The 14630-nt window shown below is 36.5% G+C and overlaps 3 protein-coding genes across 4 annotated transcripts; all 3 read left to right on the forward strand.

The window, feature by feature from the left end:
• Positions 1–1708: 1708 nt before the first annotated feature.
• LOC149387151 (Cysteine proteinases superfamily protein) lies at positions 1709–8395 on the forward strand. 2 transcript variants are annotated; one of them, XM_089624344.1, is made up of 17 exons: positions 1709–1909; positions 2811–2873; positions 2942–3108; positions 3260–3350; positions 3433–3494; positions 3664–3861; positions 3925–4000; positions 4436–4538; positions 4819–4893; positions 5219–5350; positions 5674–5874; positions 5939–5994; positions 6076–6169; positions 6322–6412; positions 6666–6785; positions 7070–7429; positions 7739–8395. In XM_089624344.1, exons 1-17 carry the CDS (start codon positions 1723–1725, stop codon positions 8084–8086), a joined length of 2424 nt encoding a protein of 807 aa, XP_089480470.1. In that variant the 5' UTR covers positions 1709–1722; the 3' UTR covers positions 8087–8395. The 2 variants fall into 2 exon arrangements, with proteins under 2 accessions (XP_089480470.1, XP_089480471.1); XM_089624345.1 differs by having other exon boundaries at positions 3445–3494.
• Positions 8396–10312: 1917 nt separating this feature from the next.
• On the forward strand, positions 10313–11738 carry LOC149387152 (Haloacid dehalogenase-like hydrolase (HAD) superfamily protein). Its single transcript, XM_089623458.1, has 4 exons — positions 10313–10526; positions 10848–11019; positions 11131–11247; positions 11360–11738. The coding sequence occupies exons 1-4, from the start codon at positions 10417–10419 to the stop codon at positions 11543–11545; spliced, it is 585 nt and encodes a 194-aa protein (XP_089479584.1). The 5' UTR covers positions 10313–10416; the 3' UTR covers positions 11546–11738.
• Positions 11739–12560: 822 nt separating this feature from the next.
• On the forward strand, positions 12561–14577 carry LOC149387153 (epi-neemfruitin B synthase L1AT-like). Its single transcript, XM_089621664.1, has 3 exons — positions 12561–13196; positions 13253–13477; positions 13688–14577. The coding sequence occupies exons 1-3, from the start codon at positions 12874–12876 to the stop codon at positions 14409–14411; spliced, it is 1272 nt and encodes a 423-aa protein (XP_089477790.1). The 5' UTR covers positions 12561–12873; the 3' UTR covers positions 14412–14577.
• The last annotated feature ends 53 nt before the right edge of the window (positions 14578–14630 follow it).

Raw genomic sequence — 14630 nt, forward strand, 5'->3', positions numbered from 1 at the left:
ATATATATATATGTGTGTGTGTGTGTGAACAACATTGTTATAATATTACCTCCTAATATTCGGTTTGCATTAATTATTATCTGCTTTCTAATTTTCTCAGGTTACCGTGAGAGAGAAATGACGTATATATATGTAATGCATGTATTGTAGTAGGAAAACGGTTAAAGAAACTAGCTTGCGATGCTTTTGCAGAGTTGAAATGAGACTTATAGAGTAAGCGTTCATGTATATATAGGTATGATGATTATTAAACCGCTACGTACGGCCAAGCAAGCATTATATATTTAAGACGTGTGTATCGGTGTATGTATATAAGAGCTAGCATAATATAAATATAGATGGTAAGTCATATATATAAACTAGTGACGATATTAAAATATCTGAATATACAGGATCATAACCTTATTATGATGACATGTATTGTCTCACGAAGCCAAAAGCCGAAATAATGTATTGTGTTTCCCATGCATAGATTATTCTGCTCGGGATTACTTTTAAGTTTTTTATTCTCTTCCTTTTCTCGCTACTTTTTCCTACCCACATGTTTGATACGATTTTCCTCACCATATTAAGAATATGCGTGCGAGAGAAAATATAGAAATAATCCAAAGAATATAAAAATAATTATTTTGAGGAGTAAGATTCCGACCAAAACACATTATGTATTGTTACTAGTGATGCAACGCTAAAATGGTTGAAGTTTTTTTTTTTTTTTTTTTGTGCACGTGCTAAAGTTTTTTTTGTTTTTAAATTGGCACGTTAACTAGGGTGTCAAATCAAATGCAAAAAAAAAAAAAAAAAACAAAAGCGACAAAACACTAATAAGCAAAATTTCAAATCATATATATCATGCTTGGATATTTATAAGTTCCGTGTATGAGGAATTTATAACTAATTTGTTCTAGCCTTTTTATATCTCTAATTTTTTGGAATATAATATCAACGGGGATATTAGTTAGTTTGACACTTTGACTATGAAATAGTGTAAGTTTCAATTTAATTTCCGTGGCAAAATTGAAATGGCGACAGCTATTATGGTCATATTTATTTTTAGGTCTAAAAACTGTATGTAATCCTTCATATTTATTTCGAGGAAGGTAGTAAAAATGGAATAATATTTATAGATTCTATAGCCACTAATGCACTGTTTTATATTTACACAAACGACTTTCACTTTTAATTAAATTCAAAATATTTCAATTCAAATAAACTTTTGAAATATATCCTAAGGATAGTATACAAGTTACATTTTAAAATAAATAAATTCAGATAGCCAAACAAATAATTATGTTTTCTGCTTTATTTAGAGGAAATGGTATATTTGTCAGGATATTATAAACTAGTGGCGATATTAAAATATCTAAATAACCTTATTACAAAAATGTACAAGGGTGGTTCGATGATTGTCCCTTTAATTTTTTTCTTTTCAAACTTCCTTCGCAATCTTCGTTTCCCGTCTCTGTGACCTCCCACAAGTTTTTAACTCAAAAAGTTTTTGTTTTCTATTTTCTAATTTTTGTAGTTGTACTGAAAAATTATTTTACAGTTGTTTTCAAAAAAAATGAAAAGAGAAGATGAGAAGAAGGAGAAGATAAGAGAAGAAAAAAATTTCCAAAAACACATTTTCAGCTTTCTTTAATTTTTTACAAAACAACTTCAAAAATTTTTGAATATTTTTTCCGAAAAATTAAAACACCAATCTTTTTTTTGCTTTGGAGTTTTATGTTTGTATATCCGCTAGCCATGAATCGCTCTTCGAACAAAAAATTTCAAGTTTTCGAGTTCGACGACGACGACAATGGCGTCGAACGGTACAACTGCAAGTTTCGTGACGAGCTCGGACGACGCAGGATGAAGAAGAAGCGCAACGATGATTCTCCTATTTCCAAATATCACTTTCTTCAGAGCTGTGAGTCTTATTCGTTTTCCACGTTGTGTTTCGAATGCTTCTTTGGCTGTTTGGTTCTTCAGAAAATTAGCGGTAGAGAGAAATGTTTTTGTTTTCTTTCTAATTGTTATTATTTAGATATGAATTTAGGTTTTTTGGTGTTGGGGGAGATTAATAAGAAGCTATGAAGTTACGCAAATTTCATTTTATTTTTTAGTACCAATTTTTTTATGTGATTGAGAGTATAAAGCTCATCGGTACTGCGAATGTATCTAAAATTGTATCTTTAGGAATGATTTTAAAGATATTCTATGAAATTATATCTCATAAATTTTCGTTATTGAACATTGAGGCAGGTTGTGAGAGTTTTTGGGTGAGAGTTTGAGTAGAGTAGATAGAAGAGATTGTTCAGAGGAAATGGACAAAGATTTCCTTACAGTATCAAGACCTTTGAAACCACTAGTTAGCTACTGGAAAGAAAAAGAAAAAAAAAAGGGTGAAATGTCATTGAACAGAAGTACTTGCTATTGATAGTTGTTAAAAATAGGATGAATCTATTGAGAGTGAATTCATTTGTTGATTGTTTACTCCTAGCTTGATTTGAAGCCTTAAAATGTCTTAAATAACTTATCTCTTATACCACCTTTCTTTCCCTCTTGCATGATTACTTAGTTCTCTGATTTGTTTTGATCAACGAGTCAGGGTGATCTGTTTGGTACTTGCCTTCTGTTATGTTTATATTTACCATCCCGGGTCACCTTTTTGTAACATACTCACACAGTTGTCCTTAGTTGAGTGGTTGTATTGATGGGAAACGTATGAATATATTTTGGCTTAAATTTTCTTTGAGTTATTGGTCTATAGTGCTTTCTCCTCCTATAAACTACTAGCTTTTCTCACTACTGTTACACTTACTCTGCAGTTACTCATCGTAGTGACATTAGGGAACAGGGTAAAGGTGGAACAATTGATGTTGATGGTAAAGGTATAGCTTCTGATTGCCGTAAATTTAGGTATAAAAAAATAAGCGCCTGATGTTTTCGATGTTAGTAGGTATAAAAGAAACGAAGAAAGCCCGGGATGAGGATTCAACTGAAATCTTACACATTGATGATGATGGAAGTTTGCATTCTGATTCTCCTGCGAAGTTTCTAACCTCTGATCACCTTGAAGATGAGCTAGTCGACGTTGAGATCACTACGACTTCGTCAAAACATAAAGTAAATTCCAAATGCTCTTTTCCTTTTTATTTATGATCATGTGTAAGCTAAAACTATTTCCTAAAACTTTGGAGGAACTTCATTCTTCTGAAGTAATAAAACAGCGCTCTCTGCGCGATAGTAGTAATTAATAAAGTTGTGATTGTTGTAGATACCTCCCATGGAAAAAGTATCTCCTGAGATAAGAAATTCAGAAGCAATCTTCTCAGAAACTTCAACCCTTTGTACTCCAAAGAATCAAGGTATTCTCCACATTCTAAGCTCACACAATTCTCACAGCAATTAAATTTTGGTATAGAAATTTGATCTAATGAGGAATAAAAGTCATTATCTCAGTGTTGCGGGAAAAACATCTAAACGAGCCCGATAGTGGAGGATGTGAAATTGTAAGTGTTCCTCACTTGTTTGTGTTTCAATTACTAAAAGTGTGTAGAAACTAGAAAGAGGTCAACTCATATTTTCATAAATTTTTTTAAGAACTGAGGCATGTCTGTTTTTTTTTCTTTTCATTTGGTCACTTTTCACTGGCATTTTGTTTGTTTTTATAACCTACAGGACGACGAAAATATGACCGTCACAGTATTTTCTTGTTTTGTTGTACATCGAGACGTATCTCTAGGGGAATCTTTCATAACCTTTTCATGCAACGGCATCAAACTAGAAGGTCCAAGCTTAAATGAGGCGAGCACAAAGTTACTCTTTGAATGGACTACCAGGGATGTTAGGAAGATTGAATCAAACTGGAATTCATCGGTTAGTTATGTGAGGTTTTGTTTTACTTCTATTCTAGTCAATCTAAATGTTTTCTGAAAGTAGGTTGAAACTGCCATGGTTTGCCTCGATCTTAGATCAAAGAAATCTAAAGAATCTGGAACTGCAAATAAATCTTCAGGTGCGTGAAACTGTATTTGCGATGCGATCTCAAATTATTTAGACTGAAACTGTAGTTGCGATGGTATCTCAAATTATTCAGCATGAGTCCACTCAGTTGATTTATACTTCATTTTTCTTAAATTAAAGGATTTTTACTTTGGCGATTGTTATGGCTATTTGGTATTTGATATATATCTATTGTGTAGTTAGAGCTTAAATTTCTTATTGTTTACATTGTTCTTATTATTTATTCTGAATTGAATTTTGTGGTAGACCAGTTCTTTCGTGAATGCAGGTTATCCAATTTTTTATTCAGAAGTAAACTGCGTTGTATTGTCTTCTTTGATATTCTTTAACAGTATTTCTTTGATGCCATTTCACTACATCTTTATCTTAATATTTTTCTTTTTCGTTTTTGCGTTCTTAATTCTAGTTCTTTCTCAATCTCATGCAGGTGTTGAGAAGCTGTTTTTTGCAGTTTATGAGCCTGATTGGTTCAAAGTACAAGATGCAATAAAAAATCTGAATAGGATATACAAGAATAAGTGGAATATTGAGTGCGTTTTCGATCGGTCAAGTCTATCCGATGACACCCTTTTATTATTTGTATCTACTGTATGGTTGTTTGTAAAGTAGATTTATTAGTTGAGATTAGGGTATCCTCCATATTGACTTTTTTACCTTGTCGAAAGGAGGTGTAATTCCTGACTTTCACAATGGCCTTGTGGTGGACATTTCTTTATCTTTTTTCATTTTTTTTCTTTGTCTTTTGTTGCTTTTCAATATTATTATTGTTTTAAGCACGTTGTATGGTCGTCTAAATATTCTTGCTCGCAGGATTGACATGGTGAGCACTGAAAAAGAATTGTGGAGTGGGAGTAGTACGCGCTCTCCTCGGAAGTACTTTTCTAGGTAACAAAGAAAAATATGCAAAATTTGATGTTGTTGCATAACGAACATCCGTTATTATACTGATTTAAGCTCTATTTCTTTTATCATAAGATATATGAGTTCTTCAGCATAGCTTGTATTTAGCATATAAGGGCTCATATGAAATTATTCTTGCATGTTGTCTCTGCGAAACTGGATCAAATAATTGAAGTTTATTTCGCAAATCATATAATGTACTTAATAGATATTCCTGTCTTTTTTATTTTTTTTTATTTTTTTATTTTTATTTTTTATATATAGAGACTGCGCACTCCTTTTATGTTGACTTTGTCAGAGTGTATTTCAGTTCTGATAAGCCCTTTCAAGACGTTATCTATCCAGAAGGAGATCCTGATGCTGTTATCATCCACAAAGAAGACATGGAACTTCTGGAACCTGAAAGATTTATCAACGATACCATAATTGATTTTTATATCAAGTAAGTTTAAATTTGTTTATAATATGACTGCTCTTAGTTATTTCAAGTATCCAGTTCTAGTTATTAAATCACAGAAGGAAACTAGAGTTGTTAATTTTGTAGCTTAGAGCATTTCTTTAATAATATTATAAACGTGTGGGACTTGAAATTATGGGCATAGACTAAAGAAGCTGAACTCATGGATACTTATAAAATTTATCAACTTATTGGCATTTCTGTAATAAGCTGAATTTATAAAATTATACCTAATTTGGAATGGTTGGAAGAAATTATAAATTTTTGGGAAATTTCCTAGGAAGCCTGATTACGAGCTCTTCTTGTAGATTTTTGGCCAGAAACTTTGAGTCAGACGAAAAGCACAAGTTTCATTTCTTCAATAGTTTTTTCTTTCGGAAGCTTGCGGATTTAGACAAAGATCGATCTGAAGCTTATGAAGGCAATGAAGCATATCAGCGTGTTCGTAAGTGGACAAGAAAAGTAGACCTTTTCAGAAAGGATTACATATTCATTCCAGTAAATTACAGGTAAGACTGGTTTCAGTGTTGTATTGCCTGAATTTTTTTACTAACCGATGCAACATGGTTACAGTTTTCACTGGAGTTTGCTTGTCATTTGCCATCCCGGTGAAGTGCCAAATTCAGTAGGTAAGAATAAATATTGATACACTGTTATCTTTTTCTTGAATAATAGTTATCTCTCGGTCATTTTATGTTTCATTATCATAGATGAAGAATCTGAAAGTGTATCCAAGGTACCGTGCATATTGCACATGGATTCTATCCGAGGAAGTCACAAGGGCCTTAAGAATCTCATCCAGAGGTAGCTTTTGACATTTGCCTGATAAATTAGCTAAAGGATACTATGTTTTATATTTTTGCTTAAACTAACTATTTAGTTCTCAAGTAAGAAGCTGTTATTATAGCATTAGATGCTAATTGTGACCAATTTTTCTCTTTGTGTCTGTAATGTAGTTATCTATGTGAAGAATGGAAAGAAAGGCATAATGATGCTGCAAATGATGCTTCATTAAAGTTCCTTCTCATGAAATTTATCTCGCTCGAGGTATATATACCTCTAAGTACCACCAAGGAGATTGGCTTAATCACACCAAAATAATGTTTAATAACTTTCCAAGTCATTGCCTTTTTTAATATTCTACGACATTCTCAAAGCATCTCATAGTGTTTTCGGAATGTTTTTAGCTAATTACCAAGCGGAGTGTTTAGAAGTTATCATCTTTTCCAACCGCCATTACTCACTGTTTATGAAGAAGGCATTTCTTATTTACAGTTTCATTGTTTTTCATCTTCATTAGTTACCACAGCAGGAGAATTTCTTTGACTGTGGTGTATTCTTGCTCCATTATGTGGAGCGCTTTCTGGAAGAAGCCCCTCTTAACTTCTGCCCCTTCAATGTCACAAAGTCATCCAATTTTGTAAGTTTTCATATATTCCAATTTACATTTTCATATATTTATTTATTTTTCAGTAGTTCCCCGGTTAGGATTTTAAGAGTGGGAATCAGTACCCTGCAGTACTTCTCTTTTAATCATACTTTGTAGAATGTTGTTTATAAACTTTTACCATTCACACTATAACCGAATAATATTAATTTTTTTAATTTTTTTTTTTTGGTTTTTACATTACTGCTTTTCAATTGTAACATACTCTCTATGCGAAAGACATTCGTAGAATAACTTACCAGTTCACGTATTTCCAGTTAAGCAGAAACTGGTTCCTGCCTAAGGAGGCTTCTCTCAAAAGACAAAAAATCAAGAAGTTAATATACAAGATCTTTGAAAATCGCTCTCGAAATATGCCAAAAGCTGATAGCATTGATCGATATCCTTCTACGGCACCCAGCGAGACATGTGATCAAGAAACTGAAGTCGTAGTTCTTGAACGGATAAGCGGTCATGAAGTCAGAGAATCGTTGTCTGAGCCAAGAGCTGATTTGTGCTTTGGAAAATCGGGCTTGGTTTCATCGAATTTATCTGAACTAGGACCTTCTTCGAGCTCATATACTGGCGCGAATTACCAGCAATCACCGGCTCCTGGGCACGCCACATTACAGTTCAAGGTAAATTTTTTGCATTTATATTTGACAGCAAAAGACTTTTTTTTTTTTTTTTTGCATCAAGGGACTTTAATCAAGAACATGCTATTTTCTTTCTGGGTTATCTTCAAATATAATTATTGTTTTCTGTGAACTGGAGCCTCATTTATGTTATAAGCATCTACGCAGAACATTCTGTTCACACTTACCATGACAAAGAGCTATATCTCCGTGCATTGCTCTTCAACATTGAGCACAGTAAATCAAAACTCACTGAGCCTTTGAAAATGATTAAAAATTTACATTCCATTGACTATCTTTGCTTGCAAACAGGAAGTTGAAGACATCGATGAGAGAGTGCACGAGACATCATTAGACGTCTATTCGTTTCTAGACTCGCCTTTACGCACAGAAGGGCAAGTTTCTGATTCTCTGTTAATTGTTGAAGATCAAAGCACGGAGCAACACGAAGTCTCGGGCTATATCAGGAAACATGAGAAACGGCAACAAGAGATCAGGCAATTCGAAAAAGATAATGTTACTTGTGTTATAAGCAACCTAGACGAGGAACTTGCTGATTGTGTCGTGAAAGACTCTGATGGGGAGGATAGCGATAATGATGGCAGCAAGGTTCAATGCTTTCTCTTTAGCAAGCGCGTTCTTAGAAAACGACCGTCTTAAGTGAAAACTGTAGAGAGTCATAAGTAGGTTTGTGAATAGAATTACGCTGGCATTCTGTTCTATGTATATAGTTCAGACAGTCTTTTCTGAGTACTGATTTAGGTACTAATTATATATTTGTTTGAAGGCAAAGAAAGTAATGAGATTAGAGTGGTCTCTTAATTTGGGAAATGTTGTGTGCTTGGTATTTTGGACCAGTGTACGTGGTCTGTTATTTATCAAGCGCGCTTTGCTTATTATCACATTTGAATGTTGGTTCTGAGTCGTTCGATTATATATAAGCATACTCATTATGTTTTTGTTATGAAACGATGACACTAAATTAGTATGTAATGCAAAATTTAGAACAAAGATTTTACGCAAAGAGGAAGACCTGTACCACCTAGGCAGTTACCAGTTAGCGGCCGTAAGGGTTAATTTTCAATAAACAAGTAATTATTTAACTGTCATAAACAAACGCTATCAATGGAACTAGAGCGCATGGGATATGAATGATAATACATGATGTTCACACAAACTTTTGAACTAAATACGTTCAGTTTTGTAACGTTTGTTAGATAAAGATCATGTGCAAGTTTGTCTACCTAATTTATTTGTTTAGTGTACAATTATGAATCGATCTCACCACAATATATAAGTTTTAGATATTTTTCTCATATATATATATATATATATATATATAATAATAATAATAATAATAATAATTGGCTGCATAGTCATCTTAAACGCTAGCAATTTGGTTTTAGCCAACCGTTCGTTAATTTCCAGTAAATAGTCATATTGCTTACGTGGCAGCTTATTAATTGAATTAGTTTTACATATTTGCCCTTACGCTATTTTAATTATGCAATTTTTTTTAATTTCGAATTAAATATTGAAACCGAATAGGGAAGTTTTCAAATTTGAATTTTCCAGCAGATTTTGAAAGTCCTCAGCCCATTTATTGTTATGTATTTGGAAGTTGTTGTCGGCCCGTCTAGGGCCGACGAGGACAAAGGCATCTCTTCAACCCACGTGGCTGGTGCGAGGTCTCGGGCGGCGAAACCCCGACCCAACCAGGGGCCGGCCCAAACCAATGGCCAAGTCAATGGCTCACTCGGCCATTGGCCGAGTGAACCCTCCAGCCACCAAGGCAGTTCACTCGGCCAATGGCCGAGTGAACCCTCCAGCCACCAAGGCAGTTCACTCGGCCATTGGCCGAGTGAACCTTCCAGCAGTTCACTCGGCCAATGGCCGAGTGAACCCTCCAGCCGCCAAGGCAGTTCACTCGGCCATTGGCCGAGTGAACCTTCCAGCAGTTCACTCGGCCAATGGCCGAGTGAACCTTCCAGCTGCCCCTGCAGTTCACTCGGCCATTGGCCGAGTGAACCTTCCAGCAGTTCACTCGGCCAATGGCCGAGTGAACCTCAGCCGGCCCAAGCTTTTCACTCGGCCAATGGCCGAGTGAACCTCACCACCATGTTCACTCGGCCATTGGCCGACCCAGCCACTCAATGGCCGAACCAAGCAAGTTCATGGCCGATTCCCGCGAGTAGTTATTATCTGATATTTTGTTTTAAATGTTTTTTATTTTCAGTATGTTAATGGGCGGGAACGGTTGATGTCATTTTGGTATTTTGATATTGTGTAAATAAATGAGACTGTCTATTAACCCGAAATTAACCAAATGATGGCCAAATCTCCAAAACTGCCTAAACTGTGAGGCTATTTAGCTATATAACCATATATATATATATATATATATCTATATAACCATATAATATATATATATATATATATATGTTTAGATATGTTTTACTAATGTACCCTTAATAATATTTTGAGTGAACCCGTTTTTCCAATAGTTCAAAATAACTAACTAGGTGTCCAAAATTTTAATCCGTTATTTGTTTAATGCATTTTTTATATATAAAAAATAGTTTCAATACTAATTCCATATTTCAAAACTAGACAACAAATTTTCAAAAAAATTTAATCATGCTATTTCAATTTTATTAATCCAATTTCAAAACACACGTTACATGATTTTAATCAAGGTACATGATTTCAAAAATAATTGTGCCTTCAAAAAATTTACTTCTATAACAGACAAAAAAAAAAAAAAAAAAAAAAAAAAAAAAAAAAAAAAAAAAACTAGCTAAAAATTAAGTTTGAATCCTCCGTCTAAATGTTTGAAATGAAATATATTTGTCAAAAGTTGACTTTTATACTAAAGGGGACAACTTAGATAAAAAAGATCTGGCAATTGATATTGTTTTGGATATCAGATTGTGTGTATTGGTCTCTCTCTTTCTCTCCAACTCTGGTATTGTGATTGCGTTGAGTCGGAAATGGGAGACGAGAGTGTGAAGACAGACGCTCTGCAGATCATCGGAATGTTTCAACTCCTTCCGAGGCTTGTCGTCTTCGATCTTGATTACACTCTCTGGCCTTTCTTTTGGTAATCCATCGTTTCTTATATTTTTTTTTCCTCTCACTAAAAGGACATAAAGAAATTTAATTTCTTCATCCGTCGATTCTTATGAATTGCAAAATCCTTCCAATCATTCATCCATCAATTTCATCGAATTCTAACCCTATTTTTGTTTTTTTTTTTTCTTGCGTCGTTAACGAAGAGTATTGAATTAGCATATTCTTAGGTTTTGATTCTAATCTGCGTTTCTCTCTATGTGAGGACTTCATGGTTCTTAAAAGCTTAAATTCACTGTCGATGTCTCAAATAGAAGAGAGTTAAAAGTCTTGTTTATGTATATTTTTGCAGCGAATGCCGGTCGAAGCGCGAAATGCCGTCGATGTATCCCCAAGCTCGAGGCATATTGAAGGCTTTCAAGGAAAAAGGTGTTTCCATTGCCGTAGCTTCGAGGTCTCCCAGTGCTGATATTGCCAAAACATTCCTTGACAAGCTTAGCATTTCCTCAATGTTTGTTACTAAGGTCTCTCTCTCAGAATCATATCAATCATCATCCAAGGATTCAGCTAATTAATCAGCAGTATCGGAATTGGTAGCTTTCTTTTCATTAGCCACCATGATAATGATAATGCAGGAGATATTTTCCAGTTGGACTCACAAAACAGAACACTTCCAGAAGATTCACACCAAAACTGGTGTCCCGTTCAGCGCTATGCTCTTCTTTGATGATGAAGATAGGAACATCAAATCGGTAATATTCAACACCAAGCCTTTTTTATTTTTTCGTCTTTCAATCATTTTTTAAATGAGTGAATTCCATCAACGGTGACTATGGATATTTTACGAGCCTGTTATTGTTGCAGGTTTCAAAAATGGGGGTGACTAGCATTTTGGTCGACAATGGTGTGAATCTCGGTGCGTTGAGACAAGGCCTCACGGAATATTCGAAAAATGTGGAGAGTTCTGAGAAGAACAAGCAGAGATGGGTGAAGAAATACGCAGGAAATTCGAGTTCGTCGGAGAAAAACGAGAAGAGAAGAAATGAGTGATTGGAGGGTTTTGAGATTGGCTGGTTTTAACCATTGTCCCATACAGGCTTGGGAGTACTTATTTTTTGTAACCTCATTAGGTTTAACCTGATATTAATGTGCTTGAAGAAAGAAAAAGAAAAGTATGCTTTTATAAATTGTGTTTCATAATTATCTTAACAGATTGGAATGAGAAAATCTGATTGCATGAGAACCATTTCATATGGAAGCCCTTCCTCAATCTGTTTTAGTTGTGATATAAATAAACTTTAGTTATACCTATAATCCAAACCTCAAATACATGTTGTATTATTAGAATTAATAAATTATATTACAAGAAGTTAATTCCCGTAGCTTATTTTCAAAATAACTCCCCATATACAACATTAACTGTTTGCAGTTTCATTTATTTTTCTTAATTATTTAATTATCATAATTACAGATTGAGGGTGTGCACTGTCTAAAACCAGCCAAAAAACCAGGTCAATAAATCAAATTGGACCTGTTTAAGCGGTTTTGAAAAAATTAAACCGGACCGGACCAAATAAGAAAAAAATCGGACTGGACCAACCAGTTAAGCGGGTCCTGTCTGGTTTAGGCTGTTTCATACCGTTTGAAACCGTTAGACCGTTTTAGACCGGACCATCATAGACTGGAATGTTTTTGACTCGTTTTTTATTAGAATTTTTAAATAATAATCGGTCCGATCCGCTTTTGTACCATTTTAGACTGGACTGTTTAACTCCGAACTATTTTAGACTTATTATTATATATTTTTAAATACTAACCGGTCCGGTCCGGTCTAGACCACGGTTTACAAATTTTAGACCGGACCGGATCGTTTAGAAGGTTTTAAAAGAGGGGTATTTATAAAAGGTTTGAAAATTTCAGATCTTCTTCAAATTAGATATATGTAACTCTCCCTTGTTATTAAGCAAACTAAGAAAGTACGTTTCAAATGCCTGACCACACCACACCACACCACATCTCACCAACCTAGCTCAACTACAAGACTTACCAACAGACAACACTAAATAAGTTCCACAGGAAACTCATATTTACAAATTGAAATATTAATATCCGTTCTGATCTGATAAATGGAATCCTCTTTTGTGGTACAATGATGAACGGAAACTTCAAATGTTAGGAATTCGAAAGTGAATGGGACTAACAAGAGCTTATAAATATATAAAGATGATGGTTACTGGAACCTATGATACTTTCACATAAAGAATAATTTTTTTTTTGGTAACAGAAATACGCCGTTCAGATGCTATAAAGACTTCTGAGTCTGTATGAATTGGTCGTGTGAGTACAGGAGGGACAAAGAAATGCGAATCTGACAAGGAATGAATATCGAAGTGGAAATAACCTCGGAAGAGATGATCAAACCGTCGTCTCAAACCTCTGACCATCTCCGTCGCTACACTCTCTCTTATCTCGACCAAATACCTCCCAAAGTGTACATTCCTCTCATCTTGTTCTACGAGCTGAGCAGCGAGTCCGAGATCAGCGAGATATCGAGCCGGATCAAGAAGTCTCTCTCCGACGCCCTGGCCATATACTACCCGCTCGCCGGCCGAGTCAGAGACGACCGGTTCGTCGAGTGCAACGACGAGGGAATCCCCTTCTCCGAGGTCCGAGTCTCGAGCAAACTCGAACTCTGTCCTAGGTGATGGGAAATCCCGACCTTACCGAGCTCTCGAAGCTCCTTCCCTTGCAAGCCAGCCGGGTGACGGAGCTCGTCGCCGGAATCCGGGTCAGCACGTTCTCCTCCGGCGCGGCGGTCGGAATCTGCGTGTCTCACCAGCTCGGCGACGCGCTCTCATGTATCACCTTCATCAAATCCTTGGCCGCCCTCTCCCGCGTCGGCTGCACCGTGGAGAAGCCGCAATTTGTCTCGGCCGAGCTCTTCCCTCCTCGGGACGACCCGGGGTATGACCCCAACGCCAGGTAAAGCTGGACAAGATAGATAACCGCTTTAACCTTTGTTTTTCTCTCTTTAAATATTGTGTGCGCTGAAAACGCAAGAGAGGTTGTAAACACCATTCTCGATTCGGGTTCATAGTGAAATTTGCAGCGACAAAGTGGACGTAGCTCTCGTACTGAGATTGATCCGCTATATATCTGTATATCTTTTCGTATTTGTTACTTATTTTCTAGTTCGGGTAGGATTTGGAGCTCAAATTCTAACAGTGCCCACCTCTTAACGCCAGGATCACGACCGCAATCGCTCCGAAGAGGTTCTTCTTCGCCCCGCCGGCGATCGAGGCCGTCCGGGAAAAGTACGGCAGCGTTTCGCGGGTCGAGGCCTTGTTGGCTTTTATACTCTCCCGCATTCTCGCGGCGGCGGCGGCAGAGAGAGAGAGAGAGAGAGAAGGCCGTCGCCGTCGTCATGGTGGTCAGCCCGGTGAATATCCGGGGGAAACTCGACCCCCCGCTTCCGGAAAACTCCTTCGGAAACCTCTACCGCCCCGCCTTCACGTTTCTCCGCCGCGGCAAGTTCGGGATCGTGGAGAGGATGAGAGAAGGGACGAGGAAAGTGGACCGGGAGTACGTGGAGAGGATGAGGGAATGCGGAGAGGACGGGAGCGTGAAGGTCTTGGTGGAGGAGAAGAGGAGGGCGGCCATGGAAGGCGGCGAGTTTGTGGGCTACAACTTGACCAGCCTCTGCAGATTCCCTCTCTACGACGCCGACTTCGGGTGGGGCGACCCGCTCTGGGTCGCCATGGCTCCCTTGCCTTTCGACAACAATGTCGCTCTCTTGGACTCCAAACACCGCCGCGGAATCGAGGCCTACATTAACTTGAAACCGGAAATCATGGCAAAGCTCGAAGCTGACGTCCACTTTCTTCAATATGTCTCACCAATTAGACCGAGGATGTAAATTTGGTCTAATATGTGAAAATTTGAAGAAAAAGAATATTAATTAGACGTGGGAAATCAGCAATGTTAAAAATTCCACAGTTCTTACATGTTTAGTTTGTGGATTTGTGAACTCAAACTTCCATAAGGTTTTTCAAGTTCATAAATGAACTAAGAGCTTATGACAATATTGGCGCACAATTTAAGGTCAAATTAACCGTTTTATCCTAGGTTGAAAATT

Source organism: Urtica dioica, chromosome 8 (genome assembly GCF_054948205.1).
Source record: "Urtica dioica subsp. dioica isolate 48M chromosome 8, U.dioica_male_clone48M_v1_H2, whole genome shotgun sequence".
Taxonomy (NCBI): Eukaryota; Viridiplantae; Streptophyta; class Magnoliopsida; order Rosales; family Urticaceae; genus Urtica; species Urtica dioica.